Source organism: Falco naumanni, chromosome 14 (assembly GCF_017639655.2).
Source record: "Falco naumanni isolate bFalNau1 chromosome 14, bFalNau1.pat, whole genome shotgun sequence".
Lineage (NCBI taxonomy): Eukaryota > Metazoa > Chordata > Aves > Falconiformes > Falconidae > Falco > Falco naumanni.
In genome coordinates this window covers 22,412,620-22,439,244 of record NC_054067.1, presented here as the reverse complement: position 1 = coordinate 22,439,244, position 26,625 = coordinate 22,412,620, and the positions used below count along the sequence as shown (strand labels likewise).

The 26,625-nt window shown below is 50.3% G+C and overlaps 1 protein-coding gene across 4 annotated transcripts in view; it reads left to right on the top strand.

Moving 5' to 3' along the window:
• EDA (ectodysplasin A) overlaps nt 1-24,268 on the top strand; it is an 81,833-nt gene extending 57,565 nt beyond the window's left edge. The window contains exons 3-8 of one of the 4 annotated variants that reach the window (XM_040614592.1): nt 9,648-9,677; nt 13,244-13,423; nt 14,768-14,802; nt 15,211-15,262; nt 18,125-18,240; nt 20,283-24,268. In XM_040614592.1, coding sequence (XP_040470526.1) covers nt 9,648-9,677; nt 13,244-13,423; nt 14,768-14,802; nt 15,211-15,262; nt 18,125-18,240; nt 20,283-20,534 — 665 coding nt within the window. In that variant the 3' untranslated portion in view covers nt 20,535-24,268. Of the gene's footprint in view, nt 1-9,647; nt 9,678-13,243; nt 13,424-14,767; nt 14,803-15,210; nt 15,263-18,115; nt 18,247-20,282 lie in introns of all 4 variants that reach the window. The other 3 variants (XM_040614591.1, XM_040614590.1, XM_040614589.1) reach the window with 3 other exon arrangements.
• Nucleotides 24,269-26,625: the final 2,357 nt, after the last annotated feature.

The following is a 26,625-nucleotide window of genomic DNA, read 5'->3' as shown; positions in this document are numbered from 1 at the left end:
ATTGGGTTTTTGTGTTTTTGAGAAGGCAGTGCAGTATTATTTTGCCAGCAACAGTGGCTCTGTAGTTAATTGGGAGCAGGATTTTGTCTTTGTTCATGAACACATTTGCGCTGTGGTGCGCTTGCACCTACTCAGTGGAGACTGAGTAGTTTTTTCAAGAGCCTTCATGGTATCAGTAGGCTGTCCTGGTACCTTGTCACCGATCCCAAAGTGGATCTGGATGGGACTGAGGAGATCGGTCAACTTGGTTGTTCTTTACGTTGTATAAAGTGATGGAAATTCCTGTTGCAGGGCGTAAGATACCTGTGCCTTACTTGGGAAGACAGCGAGTAGTGATTTCCAGCGGAGCTCTGGCTGTTGGAGAAGCTGAGCTGAGGTTGTGGGGTGATGGAGGGGGGGACGGGGGATGACCCTGGGAGGTGGCTGGATCCAGCCCTCTCCCCCAGAGCGAGACCAGCACCATGACAGAGGTGACGGCAGCAGAGGTGACAGACTTCTAAAGGATGGTTGCTCTTTCAGCCTGGTTCTCCTGCAGCCCTGCCCCTATGTTATTCCTCATGCCAAAAAGCCCTTAGGAGATGTGCAGGGCTGGTGGGTCTCCAGCACGGGTCCCTTCAAACAGCAGCTGATGACCCACGAGTCATACTGTCCTTTTTAAGGTGGAAAAACCTGGTAAATGTGTGAGAGCAATTCCAGTCTTCCTGCTCCTTTCCAGCTGGGGCAGAGGGTGGTCACTCACCAGGGCACCTTTCCCTGGAGCAGCAAAGCAGGTGGTTGGCTGGTGGTCTCTGGGGTCTGTCTCTTTTGCTCACGCTTCAGTTCCGATCATCTTGAACTGCAGTAGCTAAAGATTTTTTTCCCTTTAATACGATTAAAAATTGGTATAATTTACATCACAACCTACTGTCGCTGTTGGCCATTATCTCTGTGTATTTGCATTTAACTGTCCTCCCATTCCTTATGAGCTTTACCAAGTTATTCCTAGATGTGAAGAGTCCTGGGTTTTAATTGTCAAACCCAGCAAAAATGTCTCTATGAGTATTGGCAGGAGAAAAAAATCAGAACTTTGGCAACAACAAAAAAAAACCCTGTTACGTGATGAGATCTTACATCGTCTGAAGCTGTCTGAGGAAGAGAGATTGTGGCTCTCTGGCATCTAGTGTCGCTCCAGGGACTCGAGGGATGGGGCAGGGCTGAGCTGTGACTTCTCTCCGTTTCTTTTTAAGACCGATAAGCTTGAACTGGGGTCTGGTGTATGGGATCAGAGGAACTGGGAGGGAGCAGGCTACTGATCCATGGAGCTCCTGGAGCAGCATCTGATCATCTGGATGACACATGGATGTAGGCTTGTCCTTTGAGGGATTGCTCAGAGGAGAAGAGCAGTGAGGCAGCAGAAGGCCACTCTCATGCCTCGCTCACCACAAGAGGAGCAATTCTCAGGCTTTGGTGTTGATGCACAAGCTTTTCTCAGAGCCTCTGGCCAAGCAGCATAGGGTCCCACAAGTGTCAGGGGAGACCTCCGTGTGGGATACTTCCCCTGGAGACATAGGCGGACACAGGAAAAGTCCCTAAAAGAGATGAAGAATAGCTTCAAAAAGTGGACGTAGCCAAGGGAGTGCCTCAGAAGAGTAGAAGATGAGCTGCAAACTCTTCTTGATCTCTCGGGTGGAGGAGGCTGGCTGCGAGCGTTCGGCGGTTCGGTCCAGCACGGGGGTGGGGTATCAGAAGTGTCAGCTGTGAACTGGCCCCCAGCCCGTCCAGGGACTTAGCAGCCTATAACTCCAGAACATGACAGGGCTGCCGCTAAGCAAAGGCTCCTGGAATGCAGGGCTTGTGTTCCTGCCTGCACGCAGCCTGCGCGCAGCGGAGGCAGAGCTGGGGTGTCCTCCAGGCGTGACTCTTGGCCTTGCCCTGGAAGGAAGGTGCCGTTAAGTGAAGGACGCAGAGGGAACGCTGTTTTATGGGATGCCATCGTAGAGCATCTCAATTTAAGATGCTACCAGAAAAAGACAATTAAGGGTGACTGTGTTCACACATGAATTTTGAAGAGTTTAAAAACAAAAATTGAATTTATTTCAACAAAATTGAAAGAAAAGCAGAGAGAAGCAACAGTGGTGGTTGAGAAAAACTGGACGGCCCCGGGCTCTGCCTTCCACACTGATATATCAAGCACCACTGTTTCATCCTTCCCCCGCTTTGTACAATGAGCTTCCCAATTCTGTTATGTAGTATAGTCACTATATTCTGATTTATGGAAATTGGTACTAGCCTTGTACCGCGGACATCACATCCCTAACTTGTATTCAGCCATTCTGCCTGTAATTGCGGGCAGCATCTTTCCTCCACACTTGGCAGAAGACCTCCCGTCCCCCGCCCACCCCCACACCCACCCCACCCCCCCCGAAAACACTGTTAAGGCATGCCAGACGTTTTTAAGTAGTGTGCAATGTATTTTACTTCTGGGATATTTTTCTTGATCTATAATTTATTATATTTTCTAAATGTTCTGGAGTAATAATACCAAAGCTGCTCTTCAGGTTCTGTTGCCTTTTTCTCTGGAACTGGTGAAGAAGCACTTTCTTTTTCAGGGAAGGGAAGAAATTCATCTTGTTTCAGTATTTGTATTGCTGACTGATATTTCAGTAGGGTCCAAGAAGCTTTCATCTGGATAGACCGAATTTCCTGAAAATGTTGAAAACATATTGGTTCCAAACCTCCCCCAAAACCACATGTTCTAGATTAAGCATGTGTTTGGGAGCTAACATCCTTCTTTCCCCAACTCCACCATAGTCTGGCATTAATAATGCCGCACTTAAAAATATTTGAAAAGCCTTACATATCTCGTACCCATGTGAGTGAAGTAAGTGTCATTACACCGGCTCTGAAATGAAACAAGTGAGTTTCAGAGATTTGGCTACGGTGGATGGGTTTGATCTTACGCATTGGGACAACTTACATCAAAGCAACTAGTAGCTTCTTCATCGCCTAATTTTTTTTTGATGAAGCTAGTAGCTTCATCACCTGAGCTTTTCTTTCCACCCCCTCCACCTTTAGGATCGGTCAAATAGAGATAAAGTGGTTGATGGGAGGCTTGATGGGCAGCACCTCCTTAATACTTGAATCCTCATGGTGGTTCCTTCTGGTCTCAGTGTCTGTGGAAGCTGATGGGACTGGTTAATTCCCAAGCATGGCTCGGGAGCGGTAGCGTTTTCATACCTTCTCAGCCCCTCTTTTTTTTTTTTTTTTTTTTTTTTTTTCAGAAGCCCCAAGTGGCAGAGAGCTGCCTTCCTGGAGAGGTGGGCATTGTCACAGCAGGGGGGGGGGGGGCGGCACTTGGTGGTCAGAGCTTTCTATGAGGGATGGAAGCAGCCTGCGTTGTTGGCTTAGACGCTCGAGTCCTGGGACAGCCATCTGCTGTACTACAGAGCTCAGCTTCTGTTCCTTCCCCATGAATAATGGTATCCCGGCTAATGTCCGGGAACTCATTTCAAATTCTGCTAGCTAGCTATTCCCCAGGAGTTACTGGTGGAATTGGGCAGTATTTAGAGCTTTTCTGGGATGTAGCAAGTGGTCTTTTTGTTAAACCAGATGGTTAGCAGGGTTTGGAAAAATACTTTACACAAATTTCCATAGCTGTTGAGAACAGTGATCATTAAACCTAATATTCTTCTTCCAACTACAGCCAAAAGCTCATACTTCAAAGAAAAAGCTGCTTTTTCTCTTTCTTTTTTTTTTTAAGTGCATAAAGACAATGTAGTTTTGAAAATGTGCATATAAGGTAAGTCACATAGAGCTCTCCACTTCTGTTTTCGTCTTCAAAATTAAATGTTCATCTTGAACGTAGCTGTGGACTTCATGACTTTAGGTCACCTTATGCTTATTTTACGAACGAGTGAGAAGTGATGTGGCATTTCTGGAAGATGCCAGCATCTCATGAATCATCAAGACTTTGTGACTGATGCTGTTTGCAACCTGGGATGTGGAAAAACTTCTCAGTACCACCACCTTCTCATCTCTCAAGGGTAGAGCAGTGATGGTAATGTGGAGATGGCTCAGTTGTATGATCTGGTCTTGCATATTCCCCAAACCAGAGTCCTGCTTAGGTAAGAAGACTGATGATAAGCTGTAGTAAGGTAGTGCTGGGAAGGTGGAAAAGGGTTGCCTTAATAATCCTTAGGGCAAGCAATGAGTGATGAAAACGGGATGGCACAGCCTGTAGAGGGCATGGTGGTGGGTGCAGTGTACCTTTCCAAAACTGGTTGAACATCTTGAAGACATCAGTAGATGTCTTTGCTCTGAACTGAACGCGGATGCTGCTAGAACATGGTGGTGGCACGCGTTGACTTTGTTCTGCTCTTGGCAACTGAGAAGTTGAGAAAGCTCAGCAGCCTTCCCAGGTATTCGTCCTTTGTTTGACTGATTTCTATAATGGTCAACCTTTTATATGTTTTATATAAAATAAGCGTAATTACAAAGATCTGTTCCCATCAGTAAAACCAGTTTGAACTGTTTTGCAGGAATTTAAACTATTTCTTGTTAATCCACACACACAACTAATAAGTGAACGCAGGGGGGTTTTAATATACTATTTATATCAGCATATGTCCTAAAGAAGTTTTTGATATTTTTGTATTTATAGTAAATCATAGCAGCGTGTAGCGTGCAGAAAGAAAAACCGGGGACGGGGGGGAAAGTAAACTCTATTAATCTTTATGAGAGCAAACATGTCATGTGTAATATCCTTGGGTTGCATCACCATCTGGTTTTTTTTCTGAGGCGCTTGGAAATGATCCAGCAGATGCTGGGGCTGCAGGAGCTGGGGGCTAGAACCTGCTCCCTGAAGCATGGTTAGATGTCTTCTGGTGCTTGCTGGGCCACAGCTGTGGTTTTACACAACAAAAGCCTCATCTATTGCAAATATTTCCTTCAGCTTAAGTGAGAAGCTTGCGTCTGAGCGGGCTCATTGCTGAAACACGTGGCCATGGCGCTTCTGCTAGAAGTGACTTGGCATCGCCTGGAGCCCTGCCCAGCGGGACGGCTCTGCGGGCAGGCTTGGGGGGGGCTGGGATCGTACAGAGCTGTCTGTTCCTGCTTGTACCTTTCCCTCAAAGCTTACCACTCTTGCTGGTTTTGTATTCCCTCCCTTTCTGTTATCATGCCCTTTTATTTTCCCAACAGATGTGGAAAATAAGCTTTTGGAGAGGTCTAGGTCCTGAGCCCTGTTCAGAGCCAGGGTCTTCAAGAGGCCGGCTCGCAGTGATGCCGCTCTGCTCTTGCTAGGGAAGCCCCGTCCTGCCCCGCGGAGCTGGGCTGGCAGCTGACAGAGCTGGCCTGAGTTATTGCAGCAGGAGTCGGTGGGCTTTTCCTACAGGAAATCCAATGAAAGAGATGATAAATTTTAGAAGTGTATCAGGTAGCTAGCTTAAACTTTTCACGTCGGGGTAGCAGCCTGCTTCACAGCTTAGCAGCTACGTCTTTAGTAGCTAGGCAAAAAGTACCCTCACTGCTTTCCAGAGGGACTGATGAACTTTTGAGGGACTTTCAAGCAGTGACCCGTGACAGCGGAGGGCTTGCTGTGAGCCAGAAGACCCCCTCCAGACCTGTGCTGCTGCTCCTGGAGATTAAAAGAAGCCTTCTCATTCCCAGCTTATTAGTCTTGGCGAGTGATTTGCACACATGAGGACATGCCAGCGCTGCCCTTGAGGCCCTAACAGGTCTTCTCCCTCCATGCCCATCACCACAGCCTTCCCCAGTGCTCATGGCCAACCAGGCGAGCTCAGCCTGACCATCTCTTGACCTTCCCAGGAGCCCTCCTGTGAAACTGTTCTCATTTAAATTCATTTTTCTGTGTGTAGATGATCAGGATTGGCGGCGTTTTTCCCAGGATTTTCACCCCCACCTACTGCGTAGCTTCCATGTTGCCCCATGTCTGCCAGAGGTATTTCCACTGAGCCATGTTGCTGTATTTCTGCCTTTCCTGGCTGTGCAACAGCAGCTCGACATGTGCAGACGTTGTCCTCCACAGCTCCATCTGAGGGGCTCCACCACCCAGCAGAAAAGTCTATTATTCCCCACGTATACATAATTCATAGGGCTATGCATTTTGTATGACTGAATCTCATTCCATGCTTATTATCCAGAGCCATCCAGCCTGCCCTCTCTCGTATCCCCGTCCTCCTCTCTGTTAACATGTCCTGTCAACTTCCCTTCTTCTGCAAAGCAAGGCTAGAGCGAGGGCTTGAGGATAGCTGACAGCTCCTTCAAGGAGGGAATAGAGCATAAGCATAAACTTAATTTCAGGTGAAAGGCAGGAAATAGGGGAGGGGATGGGCTTCCCTCGGTCTGGGGTCTGGCTTGGCCCCAAACACGAGCAGACAGCACGCGGAAAGGAGGTGGGGGACAGGGGGGATTAGTAGGAAGAAGTACGAAAGTCAAGTGCAAACACATACGGAGAAAAATAGCTGTGCCTGGGTAGCGGTGACGCTGAGTGCCAGCAGTCAAGACTGCGAACATGAAGTGCCTTCATGATAGATACTTAAAGGGATTCATGAGGAGCAAAGGTGATGCCAGAAAAGCAAACTCAAGGTTCGTTTTGTCAAGAAGGGAAAAGAGGTGCTGGGGAAGAGCTGACCGGTCAGGTTGCTCTCAGGTCCCAGCAGGACTGGGACAGATCCGCAGATGCACCGCGGAGAAGCCCCTGAAAGCAGAGAGCGGTAGCAGGCCGCATTTGTCAGTGGAGAGTTCCTCAAGTCAAACCGAATCCTTCAAGTCAAACCCGTTTCCTTCTACTTGTGGACTCCAGAGCTGCAGCAGGTATCCTGTAGCTTGGTTTTTTATAAGGCTTTGATGCAGTTGAGGAACATAGTGCCATACGCCTATAATCTGTATCTCGGAGAAAAAAAAAAAAAAAAGCGTCTTCTTGTGGACCTTCCTTGGAATCAGGTCATCTAATGGCCTCCGTGCAACGACAGTCAATAAATGTGGGTAGTGTAAAAGGCTTTGTGATGGGGAGCCCCTCCGCTGGAGAGGTGGGATGGCGAGGTGGGATTAACAATGTAGGAGAACGCTCCAGGAAAGCCTTAACGCCTGCCTGACTTGCAGGTATGTAACCTGCCTCGTCAATGAACAGAGAACCAGCGGGTGGTACGTGTTCAACCACTGCAGCATTTAACAAGCTTTATTGCTCAAATGTTGGGTGCAGCCTCAGAGAAGCATGGCAGGAAGCATTTTTTTTTTTTTTTCTCCTCTGCACATAGCTATTGGGGCAGCGTACGGCAAGTAAAGTTTTCCAGCCTTGTGCCTCAGCACCTTTCATCCTGAGGGGAACGTAGGGCTGATTATTTCGAGGGCACTCAGCTTCTCAAGCTCACTAGGAGGCTTTGTTACTGTTTTAGACTAAATTGAGAAAGAGCCCATGAGTTTACCATTTTGAGCAAAAATGAGGAAAATTCTGTCTTCTGGCATATCGGATGAACCTTATGGCTCCCTGCTACAATTAAATTATCCACCCCCTCCTATTGGGAGACGAACAGATGCAAACCCCAGAGACTCAGAAGCTCCCAAGGCTAATAATACTGTGTTTTTTTCATGTCAGAAGTATTTTTGTGTTTGTCGAAAGATTCACTTGCACAGCCGTAACATCTCTCTCTGCCGTGCCTGGAACAGATGCGTGTGTTGTAATATAGACTGTGAACATTGACATCGCATGTGGTTCTCATTCCTCCCATTCATCTTTGAAGCTAATTGGTTCCATCCATTTCAAATGTGTTTGGCTCGCCGCAGCTATTTGTACTTTCACTCTGGTTATAGCACTAATGGTGTGATATATATAACATGAAATAAACTCTCGTGACTCCGAGGTCTGAAGAGACACATACACAGGACTTGCATTTAGCTTGCTGTGTTGTTTGGGTTTTTTTAAATGAAATCCTCCAGACAATTTTTTTTTTTTTTGCTTCACTGAAAATGTTATTAACTAGCTGATGCCAAGGATGAGGGCCGGTGGAGATCACCGGTGTGATCACGGCTCATTCTGCGTCGGTGGAGCTCAGAAAATGCCAAAAGAGGAGCCTGTTGATTTTGCCACACATCAAAGGTTTTGAAGATCATCTGCTGGTGGTGGACCTGCTGGCTGGCTTCGGGGTTGCTCCCTGGCAGAATGCTGGGGCTGGCATTGTTAGAAACCGAGGTGTTGTTCTAGCGACGTGTTTTAATATTGTGTATTAAAATTAGCAGGAATAGTAAATTAGATAATGCCATAATAAAGACATTCCTGTGAGGGCGGCGCTGGCAGAGGCTGCCCAGAGCAGCTGTGGGTGCCCCATCCCTGGGGGTGCTCAGGGCCAGGCTGGACGGGGCTGGGGGCACCCTGGGCTGGTGGGAGGGTGTGTGCTATGACAGTTTTCCTGTGACCCAACAGCTTAGCGTGGGTGAATTCATATTCCCGTTGAAAAGGCATCAGTAAGGTTATTGAATATTTCTCTGGTCCTGCTCGCATCTTTCCTCTAACCAGCCACAGGAACGTGGCACTCCGGTGCTGTTGCCTTTCTCTACCACTGCAGCCCTGGAGCAACTTCATTACCTTCCATTCGTTACAAGTGTATCTCGGTTAAAGGTGACTTCAGTCTTTGGTGTGTGTTTAAACACAGGTTTTAGAGGGATTTCACTGATGAACAGCAAGGAAATATTGGGGGATTTTTGCAGTTCATCCCCATCCATGATTAATTTTTGAGGAAGCGATGGAACGTGTTTCACGCTTCAGCTTCTGCTCAAGAAGTCATGTTTCTCAGATTCACTATAAATGTTTTCACTTCTTGCTAGGGAAGCTTGTATTCTCATTGTTTAAATAAGCTAGTTCATACTAATTATTTGCTTTTGTTTTTCCTAGACTTTTATTATTATTTTTAAACAACTTGGCTCACAAGAATTTGGGTTACTGCTCTCAGCTGAGGGCTGAGTCATGCTAACTTTCTTCTTCCCTGTGCTCATAGGGGAGTGAAGTGTGTCAGCTGTAAGTGCTAAGCTTGGCACGTCAGGCTTATTGAAGACAATTCAGGTACGGCTGCAGAGACCACAGATGCGTCCGTTGTCCGCTGGAAAAATAATCTGCTGCCCAGGGTTGTATTTTTAAATGGCTGCTGTTGAGTCTCAGGATTTCTTCTGCTTGGAGGTTTGATGTGTTGTGCTTCTGTCAGCGACCCCAGGGGGTACACATGGCCAGTCTGTGGGCAGAGCTCTGAGCGGTGCTCAGCTGAGCTGGTATCTGGGAGGAAAGCTCTGGCTCAAAGCTGAAGAGCATCTGTCACCTGAGCTTCGCCGCTGGCCATCAGCAGGTGGCTTCACTGTCTTTGCAACAAAGGGGAGAGCTGCCCACCAAAACTCACTCACTTGTGCTACACCAGCCACGGGTTGCTAGCTTGAGAGAGGGTAAAGCAGATCTGGGTCCTGGTAAAATCGTTACAACTTTGCTGTAATTGTTTGTAGGAAGCAGAAGACTCTCCGTCTTTGGCTTACTGGTTTTGTTGCCGATTTTGTTCCCGCTCTGGAGAAGATACCCCGGGGCTCAGTGGGTGTTGATGGCAGTGGGGATTTTCTAAGATGAAATGATAACTGAATTTCACTAGTTTTCTGGTTTTTTTTCTTTGTAGGTCCAAGTTCAGTGAAAAACAAGAAAAAGGGTAAGTCTGAGTTTTGATTTCATTTTCCTTTCCAGGCTGATGTTACCCAGCTACGAACTCTCTTTAGCCAGCCCAGAGGAGAAGCCAGCGAGAGGTTCCCTCTCCGGGCAGGGCAGGGACTGACGTGGTGCGTGGTCCCGCGGTGCAGACCGTCCGCTGCTCCCATGTCCCCATGTCCCCATGTTGCTGTGGCAGGACGGTGTGACCCAGCGGTGGCAGGGCAGCACAGGTGCTCGCTGAAGCCTTCCTTAAAAGCCAAAGGATGTTAATGATGTTGTATAGAAGTAATCCTGAAGACACTATAATTAAATAGTTGAGCAGAGTTGAGTTATATGCCAGCTATCGGGAGCCGCTTGCTGCAGGTTGGGGTCTCCTTCAGACCCACCAAAGTCAGCGCAGAAACGCTCTGCATCTCGCTTCTGGATGTGCCGTAACCTCAGGAGCATCGCTCTGTGTCTGGCCTGAGTTTTGCTCGGCCCATGGGTGTTTTGTCTGATTTTGTTCCTCAAGCTTTTTGCAACGGATGTTTTTTAAAACATGTGTGGATGAGTGTTGCGACTTGGGTTATTCAGGAGGCAGCCCTGTGTTTCTGTGGGGTGTCTGATGCCACCTTTGCTTGCGTAGGGCTCCTGGGGAATGCTTACGGTCGCTCTCACACCTACTTGCTACCAGGAACTTGAGCGAGTCAAGGGATCCGAGCTGCTTTATAAACTGATCCTCGAAAGCACGCTGCAGTCTTGATTTCAGGGAGGCGCAGGCAGATTACCGGTTTTTGCTCCTTGTAACCATCAAAACGTTTCTGTGCATGTTTTGAAGTGCCTGTTCGCTGCGGGGTGTGGGTGATGAGAAGCGCAGCCGCTGTGGGCAGCTGCACCGACGCAGGGGCTGGAGCAGGCGCGGGCGCGCAGCACGTGCTGGTGGCCGAGCCTACGCGGTGAGGCACTGGCAGGTGCAACGCCAGCTCACTGCTTACTGCCTTACATACCTAACGTGTAGTTAACTAACAGAAAAGCTAGCTGTTCGGTGCTTTGCTGTGTCCCTTGAGAGACCTCCCCGCGCGTGCTGGGAGGCAGCTGGGGCTCCAGCCCACCGCCAAGACCTGTGGGAGCAGGAGTGGCCGAGCTCTGCGTGGCTGTGCTACTTCAGCAGCACGTCAGGTCACCTTTAATCCTTGGATACAGCCTCGAAATGCACAGCTGAGAAGTTGAGACAGGTCACGGTTAGTTTATATTTACTCTCAAAAGCAGCATAAAATTTTATGTTTGTCCTAACAAAACTTTGAAACCCTAAACCTGTGTTAAATCGGCCAAACTAATCGCAAATGGCGACTGTGGTACTCGTAGCAACTCTGGAGTAGCAGGACACTCTCACAGAGCTGTATTATATACAGCTATAGTGCTGTATAAAGTAGTTTAATGTTATGGTGTTGTCACACGTGATTTTTCTGAGAGTTAGAGCTTATTGTTTGGCAAGTGATGAGTAAGGAAAACTTACTGGTTCTGCCTGCTCTGAGTTTTGGAGCCTGCCTAGTGCATGTGGGCAAAGACGGAGACTTGGCACACCGGGATGTGGGTGCTGGAGACCCTCCCTGGGGAGCTGCTTGCGGTGGGGCTGGGGTCCCCCCAGTGAGAAGATTAATTGAAAGCTTTATACATACTGAATATCTATTTTTTTTGCCTTGTGACTTTCCTAAGTGAGGTTCTATTAATGCTGTAAAGTAGCTGAAATTACTTGAAGGAGCGGAATGCACGGAAAATAAAGTGTCCCTGTGCGGCATCAGAATTATGTGCAATTGTTTTACTGCTAAACTAGCAGCTCATTTAGTAGCAGACCAGATTTCTGAGACAGATTAGTTAAACCAGCTGTAATGTGTATCCCTCCTGGGAAGGAAAGCAAAGAGTGACAGCAGCGGGATTCCTGACTTGGTGCGTATGATCCTTCGTTCAGATGGCCTGTATCGGAGGGGATGTGAGTGAGAAGAACTTAGTATGTGTGCTTTAGGGGAAAGAGGTAAGGGGTTTGCTTCAAGGTGATCATTTCCAAAGCATATCATTGTCCCGAGGAGGAGCAGAACTCCTGGATTAGAGGAAGGCTGGCTTGTTGCCAGCTCAGATTTGAAAGCACGGCTACTAATCTGGCCAGAAATACTGCTGCAAACAATTTGTCCCCTTAAGCCTTTGCCCCGTTTTTGTAGGATACCAGCATTACTTTCATCACCCATGCTTTCTTTAACTTAGTTTTCTGCACATTGAAACTAAACCGCAGTTTGTCCCACGCCGATTTGCACGTACCCTTGTTCATGGCTAGCGGCCATCTAGAGATTTCCACCACTGTGCTAACTAAAATAGATGTTTCTTTCCTTATAGTTGTGTTCCTGACAAAGAGTAATATTTAGTAGAGAAATGAGTACATAAACATACTCAGAAACCATTCCAATAACCATTATTTCATATCCTAACTGCTGCTGTCATCTAATTCTGTCCTTAGAGCTGACTTTGTTTCAGCAGTTGAAGCAGTTTTGCTAAGTTAATCGAGCTCTTTGTCATAAAAGCTGTTAAAAAGTTGCATTTTAAGAATGACGTCAAACTAACATAATTTCAGTCAGGGGTCTGGAAAACGAGCACAGGTCAGGCTTTCCCTGCAGACCTTATTTCAGTCCACGGTGCCCAAGAGTCATTTTTACTTACCTGCTTGTGCTGTTTCTCTTCCTGGGACCACGTAATGAGATGTGTTTGAGCATCGTGGCCATTCTTCAGTGCTCTCATCCACCTAATTGGGTTGGTCCTTCCCATACCCCTCCATCCAAAGCTCAAAATGCACATTTAATTATTTGGAGGCATTGTGGCATCTCAACCCTTCGTCCATGTGAAGGGCATCCTCTGGGTGCCCACACTGCAGTGGCGGCGATGCCTCCTGCATCCCTGGGTGCTCAGCTCGGAACTGCCCTCTGGAGGCACCTCTCCCTCAGGCCGGCGATGGAGCCGGGGGGATTCTGTGTTAATGCCTCCATATCCAGCAGGTAGAAAAGACTGCAGCTGTTTTCCATCAGAAAATGGAAAGCTTGAGAAACTGTGGAGCGGTTCGTTATGACTTCTAACGCTCCAGCTTGCACCGTGCTGCGCTGCAGCGTGCAGCTGCTCAGAGGGAGCACCCCAGCCTTGCCGCCGGGGTGCACCCAGCTGGGGGGGCTGCCTCTGGGGGCTGCGGGACCACCCGTGGCCAGGGGAGGGCTGTGGCCAGAGCTCTGGGGCAGAGACCATCTGAGTTTCCATCTCTGGGGAGGCCTTGGAGAGCCTACGTGCCTCATTTAAATGTAATTGCATGTGCTGGAAGGAGCCTGCAAGGCGGGGACCTGCTCTTCCCTGCCAGCAGCATCGTCCTCAGGGTGCGGAGCTGTGGGACCCCTACCCCAGCTGGCTGGGTGCTCCTCCTTGCCCCTGCCCTCCAGCCAGCCATGAGCCATCCCCAGTCTTCTGCTTTCCTCCTTCCCACGGATTTCCTGCAGGTAAAAGACCATCCTGCGCTTGGTGTGCACACGAACTAACGTTTGACCTTCTATTTTTCAGGTAAGAAGGCTGGTCCTCCAGGGCCCAATGGTCCCCAAGGGCCACCAGGTCCTCCTGGGCCCCAGGGTCCCCCTGGCATTCCCGGCATCCCCGGGATTCCCGGTACAACCGTCATGGGACCACCCGGCCCCCCTGGCCCCCCAGGCCCTCAGGGACCACCTGGACTGCAGGGCCCCTCAGGTGGGTGTCCCCCTCTCTGCTCACAGCCTTTGCACACTGGGGGGACGCAGGAGGTGCCATGGTGGCACCGCTGCTGTACCAGCACATAAAAACGCTCCAGGTTTGCACCTGAGGCCAGAGGAATGTCTGAAGGCGACGGTGCAGCATCGCGCGTAGGACTCGGGTGTTCCTGGGCTCGTCCCTGCACCCAGGGGGGACGAGGGTCGCGGCAGAAGCTCCACAGCCCCGTGGGCTGCACGGTGGGAGCCCAGTGCAGCCGTTCAGGGTGCGATGCTGCAGGCGAAGAGGGATGCAGAGAAGGAGCAGCAAAGACCTACGGAGCCTCAGTAGCTTTTAGGTGTCCTCCTGAAGTCTGCCGTGGATCGATTTCCATGTGCGCAAACTGGCTGCAGGGTGGCTTTTCCCAGCGGTGACTCAGTGTCTGGGTTCGTTCCTCCTGAGCTGACCCAAGGCCGAGCTTTGCATCGGGACCGGGAAGGCTGACACTTGGCACAGCCATGAAGCCGGCCCAGGAGCTGCAGGAGCCCAGGCAGCTTGGCCCCCGTACCGGCCAACTAGAAATACATTTGTCTCCTGCAGTTCTTGGTTTCATTTTCCTTTGTTTCTTTGTATCTGCACCACGTTGTTTTCTGCATGGAGTCATGTGCCAATGATTTTGTTGAAAATCCCTGAATTTAATAATTCTTTAAAGTGCAGATTAGTGGAAGTTCACGTTGGTGTTGGTTGGATATATATGAACAGTCTAGTATTAACAAATGTATTTTCAGAGAAACCAGGACTATTACCCTATAGCTCACACAGCTCTCAAAGGAACACTTGGTTGACGTCTCCGTTTATATCTCTGAAATTGCCAAAGCAGAGGCCAGGAGCAGCATGAGGTCCTTAGCACTGCAGAGTGCTGCCCACAAGCATCTCCTCTTTAATAGAGATTTGGCTCTCGGAGCACAGAGATTTCAGCATGCAGCTTGAATGCAATGAATGACCTGAGTTACTGCGGAGTGGAACTTGTAATCTTTGCAGCCAAGAGGCTTTATTGCCACTACCGATCAGGAAAAGGGTTGTGCACTTTTTTCTTCTAGTGGAAACTGGTTGAATAACGTCGGGGAATTTTGATGATCTTAGACAGAAATGCAGGAATAAACCAGGAAAAAGTAGGATGAATCTTTTTTCTTGTTTGTGTACTTTTTAACACGAAGCTGTGCCCCTTACCCCTGCTACTGTCCTCCTCCGGTTATAAATGGGGTTTTAATGGTTCTTACGGGGTAAGCAAAGTTTTTTTTATAGGAGTGTTTACTGCAGCTCTTTCAAGCTTCCTCTTCAATGGTGTGAAATTGCATTTTGCAGGTGCCACAGACAAGGCCGGCTCCAGAGACATCCAGGTTGGTTGATCACCTTTCAAGGGAAAAAGCCCAGCTTCGGCTGGATCTTTGTAAGCGTTACCGGCTGTGTTTGCTAACGTTCCGTTCTGTGGTATAGCTCTGAAAGACACCCACTGCTTCCTGCGTGTGCTAAGTCAGAGATGCATTGGGTGACTGCCTGAGCTCACCCTTTTTATTGCTCAAAAGAAAACCATGTTAATCTGGCTTGGGCTTCTCGCCTCTTCTCCGGTACTTAAATATGCTGTTGTCAGCTGCTCTGATCTTTTTTTCATTTAATAAAAGCATTCATGATCTTAAGGCACTGTCATGCCTCTGTACTGCTCACCAGGGCTGTGGAGGTGTGTCGAGTGGCTGTAAAATGGTGCGGTGTTTCCCATTAATTTTAAATCCCTGTGATCTCGTTTGCAGCCAGCTGTGGTCCACCTCCAAGGCCAAGGCTCAGCAATCCAAGTGAAGAATGGTAAGGATCTCATGATATTGGCTGTTGCTGAAAAGAGCCCAGCCTGCACCTGTAGGCTCATATCTGGGTCTGGGTCCATCCCATAGCACGACACCCCAGTTATCCCCGCTGCTGGCCTCGCTCCAGGGTAGTCTGATTCCCCTGCCCACACCCCTTTAGAGGAGTCTCCATCCCTGCTTCCCCTGCACTCCTGTTTATCTCCCAGATGATCTCTATCCTGACCTCCCAGCAATTCTGTCCTGCCAAATCTCCCTTCTCCTTGATCTCCAGACATGTGCTGTGCCTCCCCCAACCTGCTGTCCTAGCAGCAGTCTTCCTCAGCCCCTCGATGGCCAGCCTTCTTTCCCATTGTGTTCGATTTTAAGCCCTTAGTGTATCCCTTTCCTGGCTTGGCCCTATTAGCCTGTGTTTTTCTCCAGCTTCCCCAGGAATTTATGGCAGGGGAAGGCACAGCTGTAGCATGAGGGCACAGAGGTGCACAGCCACCTCCTGCGTTACGCTGCGCAGCCCACAGCCTCCATGGTCCCTCGTGCATCTCTGTCCCCACCGACAGCCTTTACGCTCAAGTCCTGCCAAGCCATTTCGCATCCACAGGCAGCTCTTTGCTCCCCTCCTTCCTCCCCAAATCCCTATCCAATTTCTGCTCGAGTTCCTGCTCTTCTTGCCAACAGCTGGGTCTCATTCATTAGCTGCTGCCTCCCTGCTCACGATGTCTGGCTGTGCCGGAGAGGAGCTGGCTGTGTTGTCCCCAGCCGAAGCCACCACGTGCAGCTCCCCAGGGAGCACGGGCAGCAGCCCCCGTGCTCATCCCCCCGTCCCAGAGCTGGGGGGCTGCAGTTCCCACGGGCTGGTGCAGCAGGGATGGGGCTGCAGGAGCCGTGTCCACCAACCTCTGTCCCGTGCATGGGATGACGAGGGCTGGCCAGCGCTTCTGCTGAAAGGCAGTTCCTTTCTTTCGGTAGATGCGAGCTGTGGGAGCCGAAATTTCTGACGGTTAGGGAAGTATGCTTGCAGTGGGGTGGGGGAAAGCTCCCCAAAACAAAAAGGAAACCGGCTGTTCCTGAGAACAATGCGAGGGGAAAGATGCTGTTTTGCTTACGTTCATAAAGTAATTATCCCTTTATTAATGGGAAGGCTGTATGTTTACAGAGCGTACGCTACTCTCTAAGCGGGGGAATTGCCCTGTGAGTGTGCTTCCCTGCTGCTCAGGAACAATCTGACGCCGCGAGCCATTAATGCTGTCCAGCTGACAGCCAGCAGAAAGCACAGCCCGGCTGGCTTGCGACGGGGGGCAGGGAGCTGAAAAGCAGATGAAGACTGGGAGGAAAAGAGTTGATAAAAAAAGTTTGATGAAAGGAGACACCTACAGAGAATGGCTCTGTTCCGGGCTCGCAGCAAAGGTGTCCTCTGGACCTGTGTGTTGGCCCGTCCAGAGAGCAGAGGTCCCCTCGTCTTGCTAGTTACTCCAGTGCCAGAGGACTGGGTGGCGGATCTATAAATCCCTGACTGTGTTGAGGACCCCAGTTAGGGGATAATGTGGTGTGACGTGATGCAATTTCATACTTCGTTGTTATCTTGGCTTTTAAAAACCTAGGAAATGTAATGACAAAGCATTTGTTACAATAATGCTAGTTACAAAGTCAAGAACGTTGAAGTCAAGGAATACCAGAATTAAAAAAATCGTTTGTGTCACCCTAAGCTGGCCTCCATGCACAGATGTGTCCCGAGAGACAGTGCAGTCCCGTAGCTGCACATGATTTTTTTACGTAATAACCCTTGTCTCTTTTGCTGCAAGGCCTGGTTTTCTTCTGGGGATGACCTCAAGGCTTGAAGCGAGGGTGAAGGCTGTATCTTGATGCTTCTGCTGAGAGCATCTTCCTTCCAGCCCAGCAGCACTGAGGCGGGGGCAGACAGACTGGCCACGTGTAGTCCCATTCCCATCAGACAGGAATCCCGTTGTCATCCTGGCCTTGCTGTGGTCCTCATGGACGTATCTGCTGATGTTGGTCTTCAGCACACTGTCTGCTGAAACTCCGCTTTGTTTAGTGTGGAAGCTGGGGAGAGAGCGGTGGGGAGGGGAGTAAATGGGATGGAAAGTAGAGGAAGAGATTTAATAGTCTCAAGGCTGTGTGATGTCAGCTGAGGGTCTTTTCTTGGAGAATTGGATCCTGGTCCTACCTCTGCTGCCGAGTTTATTCCGTGCTATCAGGGAAGGTGCCAGTAACAAAGCTTTTACAAGGGCTGTGAACAGATGCTCTTCAGGAGGTACCTGAAGAAGTGCTGTTATGGTCGCAGCTCGATCTGCAGCTGAACATACAAAAATAACATGAAAAATCAGCCCCTGGCCTCTCAGGTGGATTAACAAAACTTGGCAAACACCTTACAGTACTGGCATTGATTTCCATGTGCCGGAGTGTCTTTGCTTTGGAGTGGGGATGATACTGGGAATGTGTTTCCAGGCTGGTAAAACACTTAAATGTGATGCTAAGCTTAGCATAGTGTCAGGAGGAGCAGGCTGGGCTGTACCCCGCACAGGGCAGCACAAAAGGCCGTACGCCAGTTTTCAGGGGTGAGAACTGCCCTTGACAAGGACGAGCAGAGATGTGGACGAGTGGTGCTGTGCACCGCACGGCATGGGTGTCCGGCAGCAAGGGGTGGCATAGCTGTAGGGAGGGGTCCAAACGAACGCACCCTGGGCTTTAATTCTGGCATTTTCTTACCGAGTTCCTTGACTTTTCAACTTGAGTCTGTGCCAGCCGTTGTGTATGAAACCTTGCAATGTCATTGTATTTCTGTGCTCCTGCGCTTTTCATTCTGACGGGTACTGAGTGACTGCCGTTTTCTCATACTGAGATCTTTCAGGTGGAGTCCTCAATGACTGGTCTCGCATCACTATGAACCCCAAGGTGTTTAAGCTGCATGCCCGCAGTGGGGAGCTGGAGGTACTGGTGGACGGCACATACTTCATCTATAGTCAGGTAGAAGTGAGTACGGTCCTAGGCCTAACTCCTATTCTTGTGTTCCAATGGAAGCCTTGCATGAACCACGAGAGGGCTCCAGACAACTAGCAAATGCCAAGAACTTGTATGTACTTTTAACCCCTTCGTGCTCTAGGAGATGTGTGTCGGAGGAAGACCTTAGCGGTTTGAAGTGCAAGGTCACACATCACGGCGTGACACCAGCTGCAAGGGATTAGTTACCAAAACACAGGCACAGCTGCCCAGCCAGATCCCACATGCCACCAGTGCCTTTTTTTTTTCAATTCTCCACATTGTCTGTGCACTCATTCGCCAGCCCATCTAAACCTCCTTGCGGGGCGAGGGTCCTGGCAGGATGCTGGGCTCTGTGCTTAGAATGAGGTGTAAGACCAAAACCCTGACACCTCCTGATTGTTTCGAAGCCACGTCACTCTTTGTAAGCGTAGGACTCTCAGCCTGGGTGGCTTGGCCAAACTCCAGCCAGGTAACTCCATTTTGCCTCCACCTTTGTGTAGCTTCAGACCGACACGATGTGCCAGCAGCTGTGCCATGCAGCAGGGTGGCTCGGCTGCTGCTGTAGCTGGTACCGACGATGGATGTACAGACCTGCTCCTGTAAAAAGGGCTAAAGAAGGGCTAAAGTAATAAATCACTGTATTAGGATTTAGTTTACAGCTAATTAAGGCATCATTTCCTCTCCCCATTCAAATGAAATGCAGGAGGTGGACTGTCATTTGACACGCTGCTGCCAGTGTCTTGCAAATCTCTGACCAGAATCGCTGCGCTGCGAAGCTCTCCCCTTCCGAGGGCATGCAGGGTGTCCACCCACCTGTGGACGGAAAAACTCTTCTGGGGCAGATTTTAGCAAGGCAAGAGAGTTTCTGTGTGACACCCACAACTAAGCAACTCCCACCTTGCTCCAGGCTTCTGATACCACCTCCTGCTCGTGCTTCGCCTCCATGCAGCCGGCAGCCCCGCCGGTGCCGTACCAGGTCGGGTACGGTGGGCTCTGGGTGTCAGGTTAGGGGCTCTTCCACAGAGCTGGTGACGTGTCTGGTTTGGATGGGGACAGGAAAACTACGTGAGCCAAAGGATAAAGGATAATCGATTCCCGAGTGCTTAATGCTAATTGTTGGCCGCCACATTGTGCCTCTGAAACCTTTGTTATTTGTAGCCCATCAAGGAGAAAGGGGGCTTAGTCTCGCATAGCTTCTGTGGTCGCAGGGTGTAGACTAAGAAGAATTAGCAGATGCATCCAAACTGGCTGGTTTTCATCTGTCGGGAAGAAGCAGCTCCCTGGGACTGACTTCTCTTTGGACAGGTCTTTCTCATGCGTCCCGCAGTTCTTCAGAACCGGTGTGTGGGAGGAGGTTAAGTAACGAGTCACGGAGCCCTGGGGACGTAGGTGCTAGATCTAGGGGTTAAATCAGCAGAAACACTGTAAGGGCACTTGCTTCCAAGCTGTGGAGGTTGAGAGTGTGTCTTCCCTGTAATAGCTTATGCCTTTGAAAGCACCACAAGTCCAATTACAAAGGCGCTGTACAACTGCCAGTACACCTTAGGGCATTTTTGATGTCAACACTAAAGGAGGCTCATGGGACCCAGAAAGCAGGACTGGCCAGGTAAGTGAAAGAGGACTTCAGTTAAAATATTTCTGTCTGTTTGTTGGATGAAAAGCTGTTTGTAGCAGACAGGGTTGTCTACACGGTTTTGTAACTAGGCCTGTGCAGGTTTGTAATTTTTCCTGTGATCAGCAGGGTCCAAAGCAAGGATTCGTAGCTCAGCCTTAGATACGTGGATTCACGGATGCTTGCATGCTTGTGGTAGTATGAAGCGGAGTACAGAGTTTCCTCGTGTTTGGTTGGCGTGGGGTTCCTTCTGCCTCAAACAAGACGACCTCCCATGAGTGTAGGTGTCCCGGGGCCAAGGAAGGGATTTTCGGCAGAGGGAACGTACACGATGTACGCACTGAAAGGAATGTGGACTTGTTCCATGTGCACAAATTCACCCCTTAATACCTTTCTTCTTCCTGCTTCACATCAGGTATACTACATAAACTTCACAGATTTTGCCAGCTATGAGGTGGTGGTGGATGAAAAGCCCTTTCTGCAATGCACTCGGAGTATTGAGACCGGCAAGACCAACTTCAATACCTGCTATACAGCCGGGGTCTGCCTCCTCAAAGCCAGGCAGAAGATTGCTGTGAAAATGGTCCATGCTGACATCTCCATCAACATGAGCAAGCACACAACTTTCTTTGGGGCCATACGCCTAGGAGATGCACCAGCATCCTAGACGAACTTGGCATGTCCAAGGATACTCACAGAACTGCACAGTGCTGCTGTTCATAAGCGTATCAGTATTTCAGGGGGTTCTGTAATCCGGCCATAAAGAAAACTGATCCAGAGCTATTTATTCCTATATGTGAATGCAGGAAGCACAATTGTCTTCTGTGACTTGCATGGAGACTTGGATCAAAAAGCTAGTTGAAAAAGCATTGTGAGGAGGAAAGGCTGTTGTGTCTGCCTTGTCTCAGTATTTCCAGTATTACTGCACTGATACTCTGCTCTGTGATCTTCACACGAGGCTTGTTGAGAGTGGTGTGGGTCTCTGCTTTTATGTTGCACTAGCAAGAGCATCCCAGGCGGTAGCGGGAGAAGACAGACTAATGTCCACATTGTCCTAGCCAGGCACTCCTGCTTCTGCACACTAACGAAAGCAAGAAAGGGGGTTTCTGGTTTTCCGCCTTCCCAGTTGGAACTGGAATGGCTGCGGGGTGCGAAGGGAGGTGAATAAGACAGGGTCAGTGGTGTTTACATTCATCCTCAGGAGTGCGAGCAAAGAAGGCGAAGTGCCTCTACCTAGAGCTTGGAAGCAGGCTGCAAAAGCAGTAAGTGCAAGAGGAAGATGAATACTTAATAGAGCAGGCTTAGCAGATAGGAAACTGCCTCCACATTCCAGAAATATCACAAAGTCCCAAAGAAAATGCCGATTACCGGTTCCAGCGCCTCTGCTACTTTCAGCTCCTGCCATTACCCCAGAGGTATACCTTGCCCTAATGGGGGCTGCCTTAAAGTACTGCTGCTGTTACAGCAATTTGTGTTTTGTTGGGGGTTTTTGTTGGGTTGGGGTTTTTTTTTGGTCTTTTTAATTAATATTTTGCAACCAGAACACATTTCTACAGGCTTCACCCAGCCATGTAGAGCAGACACAAATACTTGTGAAAACACTCTGAAGAAGTTTGTCATGTTTAAGAATAAAATATTCAAACAGGAATTTTTTTTTCTGTTTTAATAGCAACTGTCCCACTTTTAGATGTGGTTTTTATCCTTCCCTCGCCCCATCCCTTTCCTTTTGGCACCCTTCTACCTAAAATGTTCTAATAAGTGGTGGTGATGGAGTCTCTAGCAAAAAAAAAAAAAAAAAAATGTATTTAAAAAGTCTGGTCCAGCATGAAGTCACCACTTTTTCTTTTCTCTGAGCCCTGCTGAGTCTAGTCATAACTCGATTTCTGGTGACTAATAGAAGAGCTGGGATGCTATTGTTTCTTTTGGCTTCTTGAGCAACTCTCTCCCGTTACCTCCCCTCAACTGTGGAGACCTAAAGCTATAAGATGTGCTCGAGCTGAGGAAGAGGCTGAAGCGCTAATTGCTCTTTTGTGTCATGCCTTGGCTTGTTGCTTGGTTGTGTCGGTTTTGTTTTTTTTAAACTGGATTTCTTTTCAGAACATGTTTTTTCTTTGAAAACTAAAGAGGGCGATGAAGTTTCAGCCTATGTAGCGAACGGGACAAGTCACGAACCGGCGTCTCGGTGATGACCTGCATCTCCAAGCAGAGGTGTCTCAGCCGTGGTCACCTGCAGGGCCATGGGAGCAGACGTGTCTCAGCACCGTGCTGTAGTGACTGATCTGACCGCAGAAGGGTCCACCCTGGCTGAAGCATTCTTGGCTCCATCGCTTTCCCCCATCCGTAGTGAGTGATCTCACTTGCCAAGTATTGCAGTTATTGGGAGATAAATATTTCTTGGGGGCACCCAGCTTTGGCTACAGCCTCGCTATTCACAGGAGGCGTGCAGTTTGTAAAATAACTGCTTGAAAAATTGCCTGCTATTTCTTTTTCAGTATGTTCTTCTCCTTTCTAGCCTTAACATGTTGGGCTACCAAGAGCCTTAGGGGCACTTAACTAGCCTTTGTGGTTTATTTCCTTTAAAATGGATTAAGAAGGACATGTTCCTTTGACAAGAATGAATCGGGACAACTGTGTATAGTGAGAACATTAAGCAAATCGTTAACAGAATTGCTTTAGAATACAGCTTGAACAGCAAGACTTAGGGCAAGCATAAACCATGCGAGGGGCGGCTTGGGAGAGGGCGATGGGTGTAGTTTGCATTCCTTGTCCCCCACTGGCAGGGTCTGTGATGTGCTCCTGACTGTGGCTGCGGGCAGGAGGAGGCAGGGGCCCTTCTCTCCACCAAAGTCCTTTGCATCGTTGCTGAGTTCCCTCTCTGGCATGTGCCTGGAATGCGGGACGAGAGCAGAAGGGAGAGGTTCCTGCCATGGAAAGTGTTAACGGGCTCTTTGTGATGCTGGCGTTACACTGAAGCATGAGCTTGGTGTAGGTGAGTTGGAGACGTGGAGTTGGATTCGGGTATGGAGTTGGAGAGCAGAGACTACCTGACTGCAGGTGGCCTTGGTGCCACGAGAGCCACGTTCATCCCGGAGATGAGCGGGCGGATCGCCAGTCCTGCAGCAGCCGAAGAGTCTGTATACTTGAAGCCCTTTGGCCTCTCCAGCAACAAGTTCTCGTTAGTGCGGTATTACAGTGCAGGTTACCTAGGCTGTAGTATAGACTCTTCTATATGATGCTTCTCCAGATGGTGTCCCACCATCTTTGGTGCCTCTTCCCCGTAACTGGAGCCAAAAAGGGCCTGGAAGCAGCTCAGAGGAGCATGAGGAGGATGCGCATGGGAGGTTTTAGCAAACTCCAGCAGGAACAGGGCCTTGCTCCAGTCTTTCCGTCTGATGTCTTTGAATGTTGGTGTATCTGGGTTCCTAGTCTGGTTGAGAAGGAGGTGCTTCGTTTATAGACAGACTTCTGCGTATCTGAGACGGTGGACACACAAGCCTTCCGTGTGCCAGCCTTCCTCTCCGGCGGTACTTGCTGGCTCTGCTCTTACCTGCGTGCCTTGGCTCTGCTGCCCAACTTTCGGCTGGACTCCAGCTGCAGAAACAGCGAGCAGCTCATCGGTACGTAACGCGTCGTCCGAAACCCTTCTCTCTCCCAAGCTCCTCTCTACAGAGGCAATGGCCAGGGAAGCTGGCTTGGCTGTTGTGTTCAGGCCCCTTTTTGAGGGAAGGATTCCTTTCAGTAAAGGCTTTAGGTCACGGCTCCTTGCCCAAAACTACCTGGCCCTTGCTCGGCTCCAGCACCCGCCTCGCCCAGGTAGGCGGCCGTGGTCTCCCTGCCACCCTGTCCCCATCAGGGGACATGGCATCATCCTGCCACCAAACGCAGCATTGGCTGGTTAGAAAAGGGCACCGGAGCTGCCCCGGGAGGGGGATGGGCAGAGTGCATTGGCTCATCCGTTTTTCTTCCCCTCTTTCGCAGTAAGAGGAGGAGTGCGGGGGGTCGGTCCCCCCCACTGCAGGCTGGTGGCCGCTGGCTCCCGTCCTGGCCCCGGGCTGTCCTGGCGCAGGCTTTGGGGGAAAGGGGAAGGGACAGCTGCAGCTGTGCCTCGTGGCTGTGCCCACTTACAGCCTCACCCCCACCGTGCCATCCCCACCCCCCATGTCCATCACTCTCTCTCAGACACCCCAATGAAAGCGTAACAGTAGGGGAGGTGTGGGAAGAGGGACACGAGTCCCCCCGTTACCCATTAGAGCTGCACGGTGATATACTGATGCTGTTTTGTGCTTCGGCATCTTTATTCAAGACACTATCTGTATATAAAATATACATAATGTATATAAATTAGGATGTAAGTTTATGTAAATTGTCAATATTTTCTTTGCAAATAAAGCTTTTTCCTGATCTCAGTGTTCTCGGTGGGACGTCCTTCCTCAGCCAAACCAGGAATTTCTCTGGAAAGTCTTTACAACTAGTGCAAAGTATGTCAAGTGCGCTTGTGCAGTGGGACGCAGCTGAAAGGCAAAGCATCTCCCCATCCTTTGGGGAGTAGTTGATACGCACCTGCTGCAGCCAGCACCGCTGATGCGAGAAGCACCGGTCCCCCTCATCGGGCTCAGAGCTGCTCAGCGTTTGGCTTCCCAACTCCCTGCTGCTCTCTGCAGTCAGGGATATGTGCAGAGAACAGTGGTGTTACCGCTATTTCCTGGGGAAGTAGTACAGGATTGATGTACCTAGATAACCAGGTGCCCTCTGCCTCCATAACGCCCAGGCTGGAGCAAGCATCTGTCACCCCACGGTAAGGCTATGACATTAGGCAAGTGGCTTTATCTGCTGTTCTGCTAAGCCTTTCATTCCTCCTGTCCTTTGGAGACCTCTCACATGAAAGCTGGGGGGGAGCAGGAGCATCGCTCTTCAACAGACCACTCCAGAGACTGGGGAGCCAGTCTGGAGGCTCAAAGTGGCAAGAAGCATGGGATGCCCTGGGATTTGCAGGAGCAAATCTCTTCCCGTTCATGCTGTGAGGTTCACTCTGCCTTCAGCACGGTCCCTGAAAAGCCTCTCGGTATTTGCAGGGCACCTTGGAGGGCTCGGTCCACGCCCGGCTTGCTCTGCAAAGGGAGTTCACAGCCTTGGGATGCAAATGCCCAGGGATTCTCCAAAGTCCCTGATCAAAATCAGGGACTTTACAGCTGAGTTCATGGGCTGTGCCCACTGTGCGGACCCGTGCCCAGCAATTCGGGGTGCAGGGAGGAGCGGGCCGGGGTTCCCCGGGCAGGGTGGCGCCGGAGCCGGGGCTGCGCCAGGGGCAGGAGCAGTTGCGTGGAGCCGTTCCTCCCTCACCGCCTTCCGCTTTTGGGGCTCCGCGCTTGGCCGCCGAGGGGAGGCAAGGGATGCTGGAGGCGAAGGTTCATCCAGAGGTCGGTGTTTCCCTGGCCAGAGCCTGCAGAATTTCACATCTGCACAGATGTGCTATCCTCACCGCACCTCCGAAAACAATGGCAGGCTGTGCACCCACAGCTGCCGCTGGAGCCCGGGGCTGCCGCGGTGAGCGGGGAGGGTGCCAGCCTGGGACACCAGCCCTGGCCTCTGGCCCGAGCCTGCCTGGCTGTCACCCCCACCCGGTGTGCCGTGGCTGGTGACGCTGGTCTGGCTCCAGACTGAACCACATCCCGGGGGTGACAAAGTGTTCCCTGCCACACCAGCTGCCAGCAGGGCAAGGGGCTACAGCAGCAGAAACCTGGCTGTGTCATCTTCTGGGTGTGTACGTGTATATACATTTTGTATATACGTATATGAATTATATATATATTATATATATGTTTATATATGTCTGACAGGAAAAATAGATGACATATATACGTATATATAAAATTTATTTATTTTTCCTGCCAGACACATCTAGGACTAGAGCTGAAACTACAGAAAAACACGTCCTGAGGCAGCCATGCAGCAGCCTGGAGGTGCTCCTTCAGATGTGAAGGAAATCGGCCACAGTGAGCCAAAAACCCCAAAAGCATGTGTTTTGCAGAACGCCCCATGAAGCAGGCAAGGAGCATGTCCCCGCGGAGTGTGTCAGCATTAGGCGGCACAGGGACATGGAAATCTCACTGCAAAAAAACCCGCGTGGGTGGGGTGCAGCTCTGGGCACCCGGATGCCACTTGGAGCTGCTGCAGGGAAAGTCCCCACCTGGTTCCTGCCTTGGGCGAGGAGGTGACCCAGCAGCTGTCCTGCAGCCTGGCAGGGACACTGGGATGTGGCAGCGAGGAGCTCAGCCCCTGCAGCACAGCGGACGCCTGGGGAGGAAGACGAGGAGGAGCAGGGGAATGCCAGGTTTGCACATCCCGCTGGGAATGGGTGGTAAACCCTGGGGAGCCTTTGCTTCACCAAGAAGGAGCAGGTGCAGCAGGAGAGTCCCCTCGGCTGGGCTTGTGGCAGTGCCGGGAGGGGAATTTGCTCTGTCTTCGGGCAGCGAGCTCACCTGCAGCCCCGGTGGTGCTGGCAGCCCCACGGTCATCCCCAGCGGCTGCAGCAGCAGCTCCGTCCCCAGCGCAGGGTGGCCGGGGAGCCCTCGCCGGCTGCTCCCACTGTACTGGCACTGGCTGCCCAGGGGAGCTGGCACAGGGCATGGTTTGGCCCTGGCATGGGGCAGGGGAAGCTGGAGAAAGAGCAGATCCACGCAAGGGAACTCCCCCAAAACCTCTTGGCGTTCCCAAGTACCACCTCTGCTGCCTGGCAGCTCGTTTGGGTGGCCGGTGCA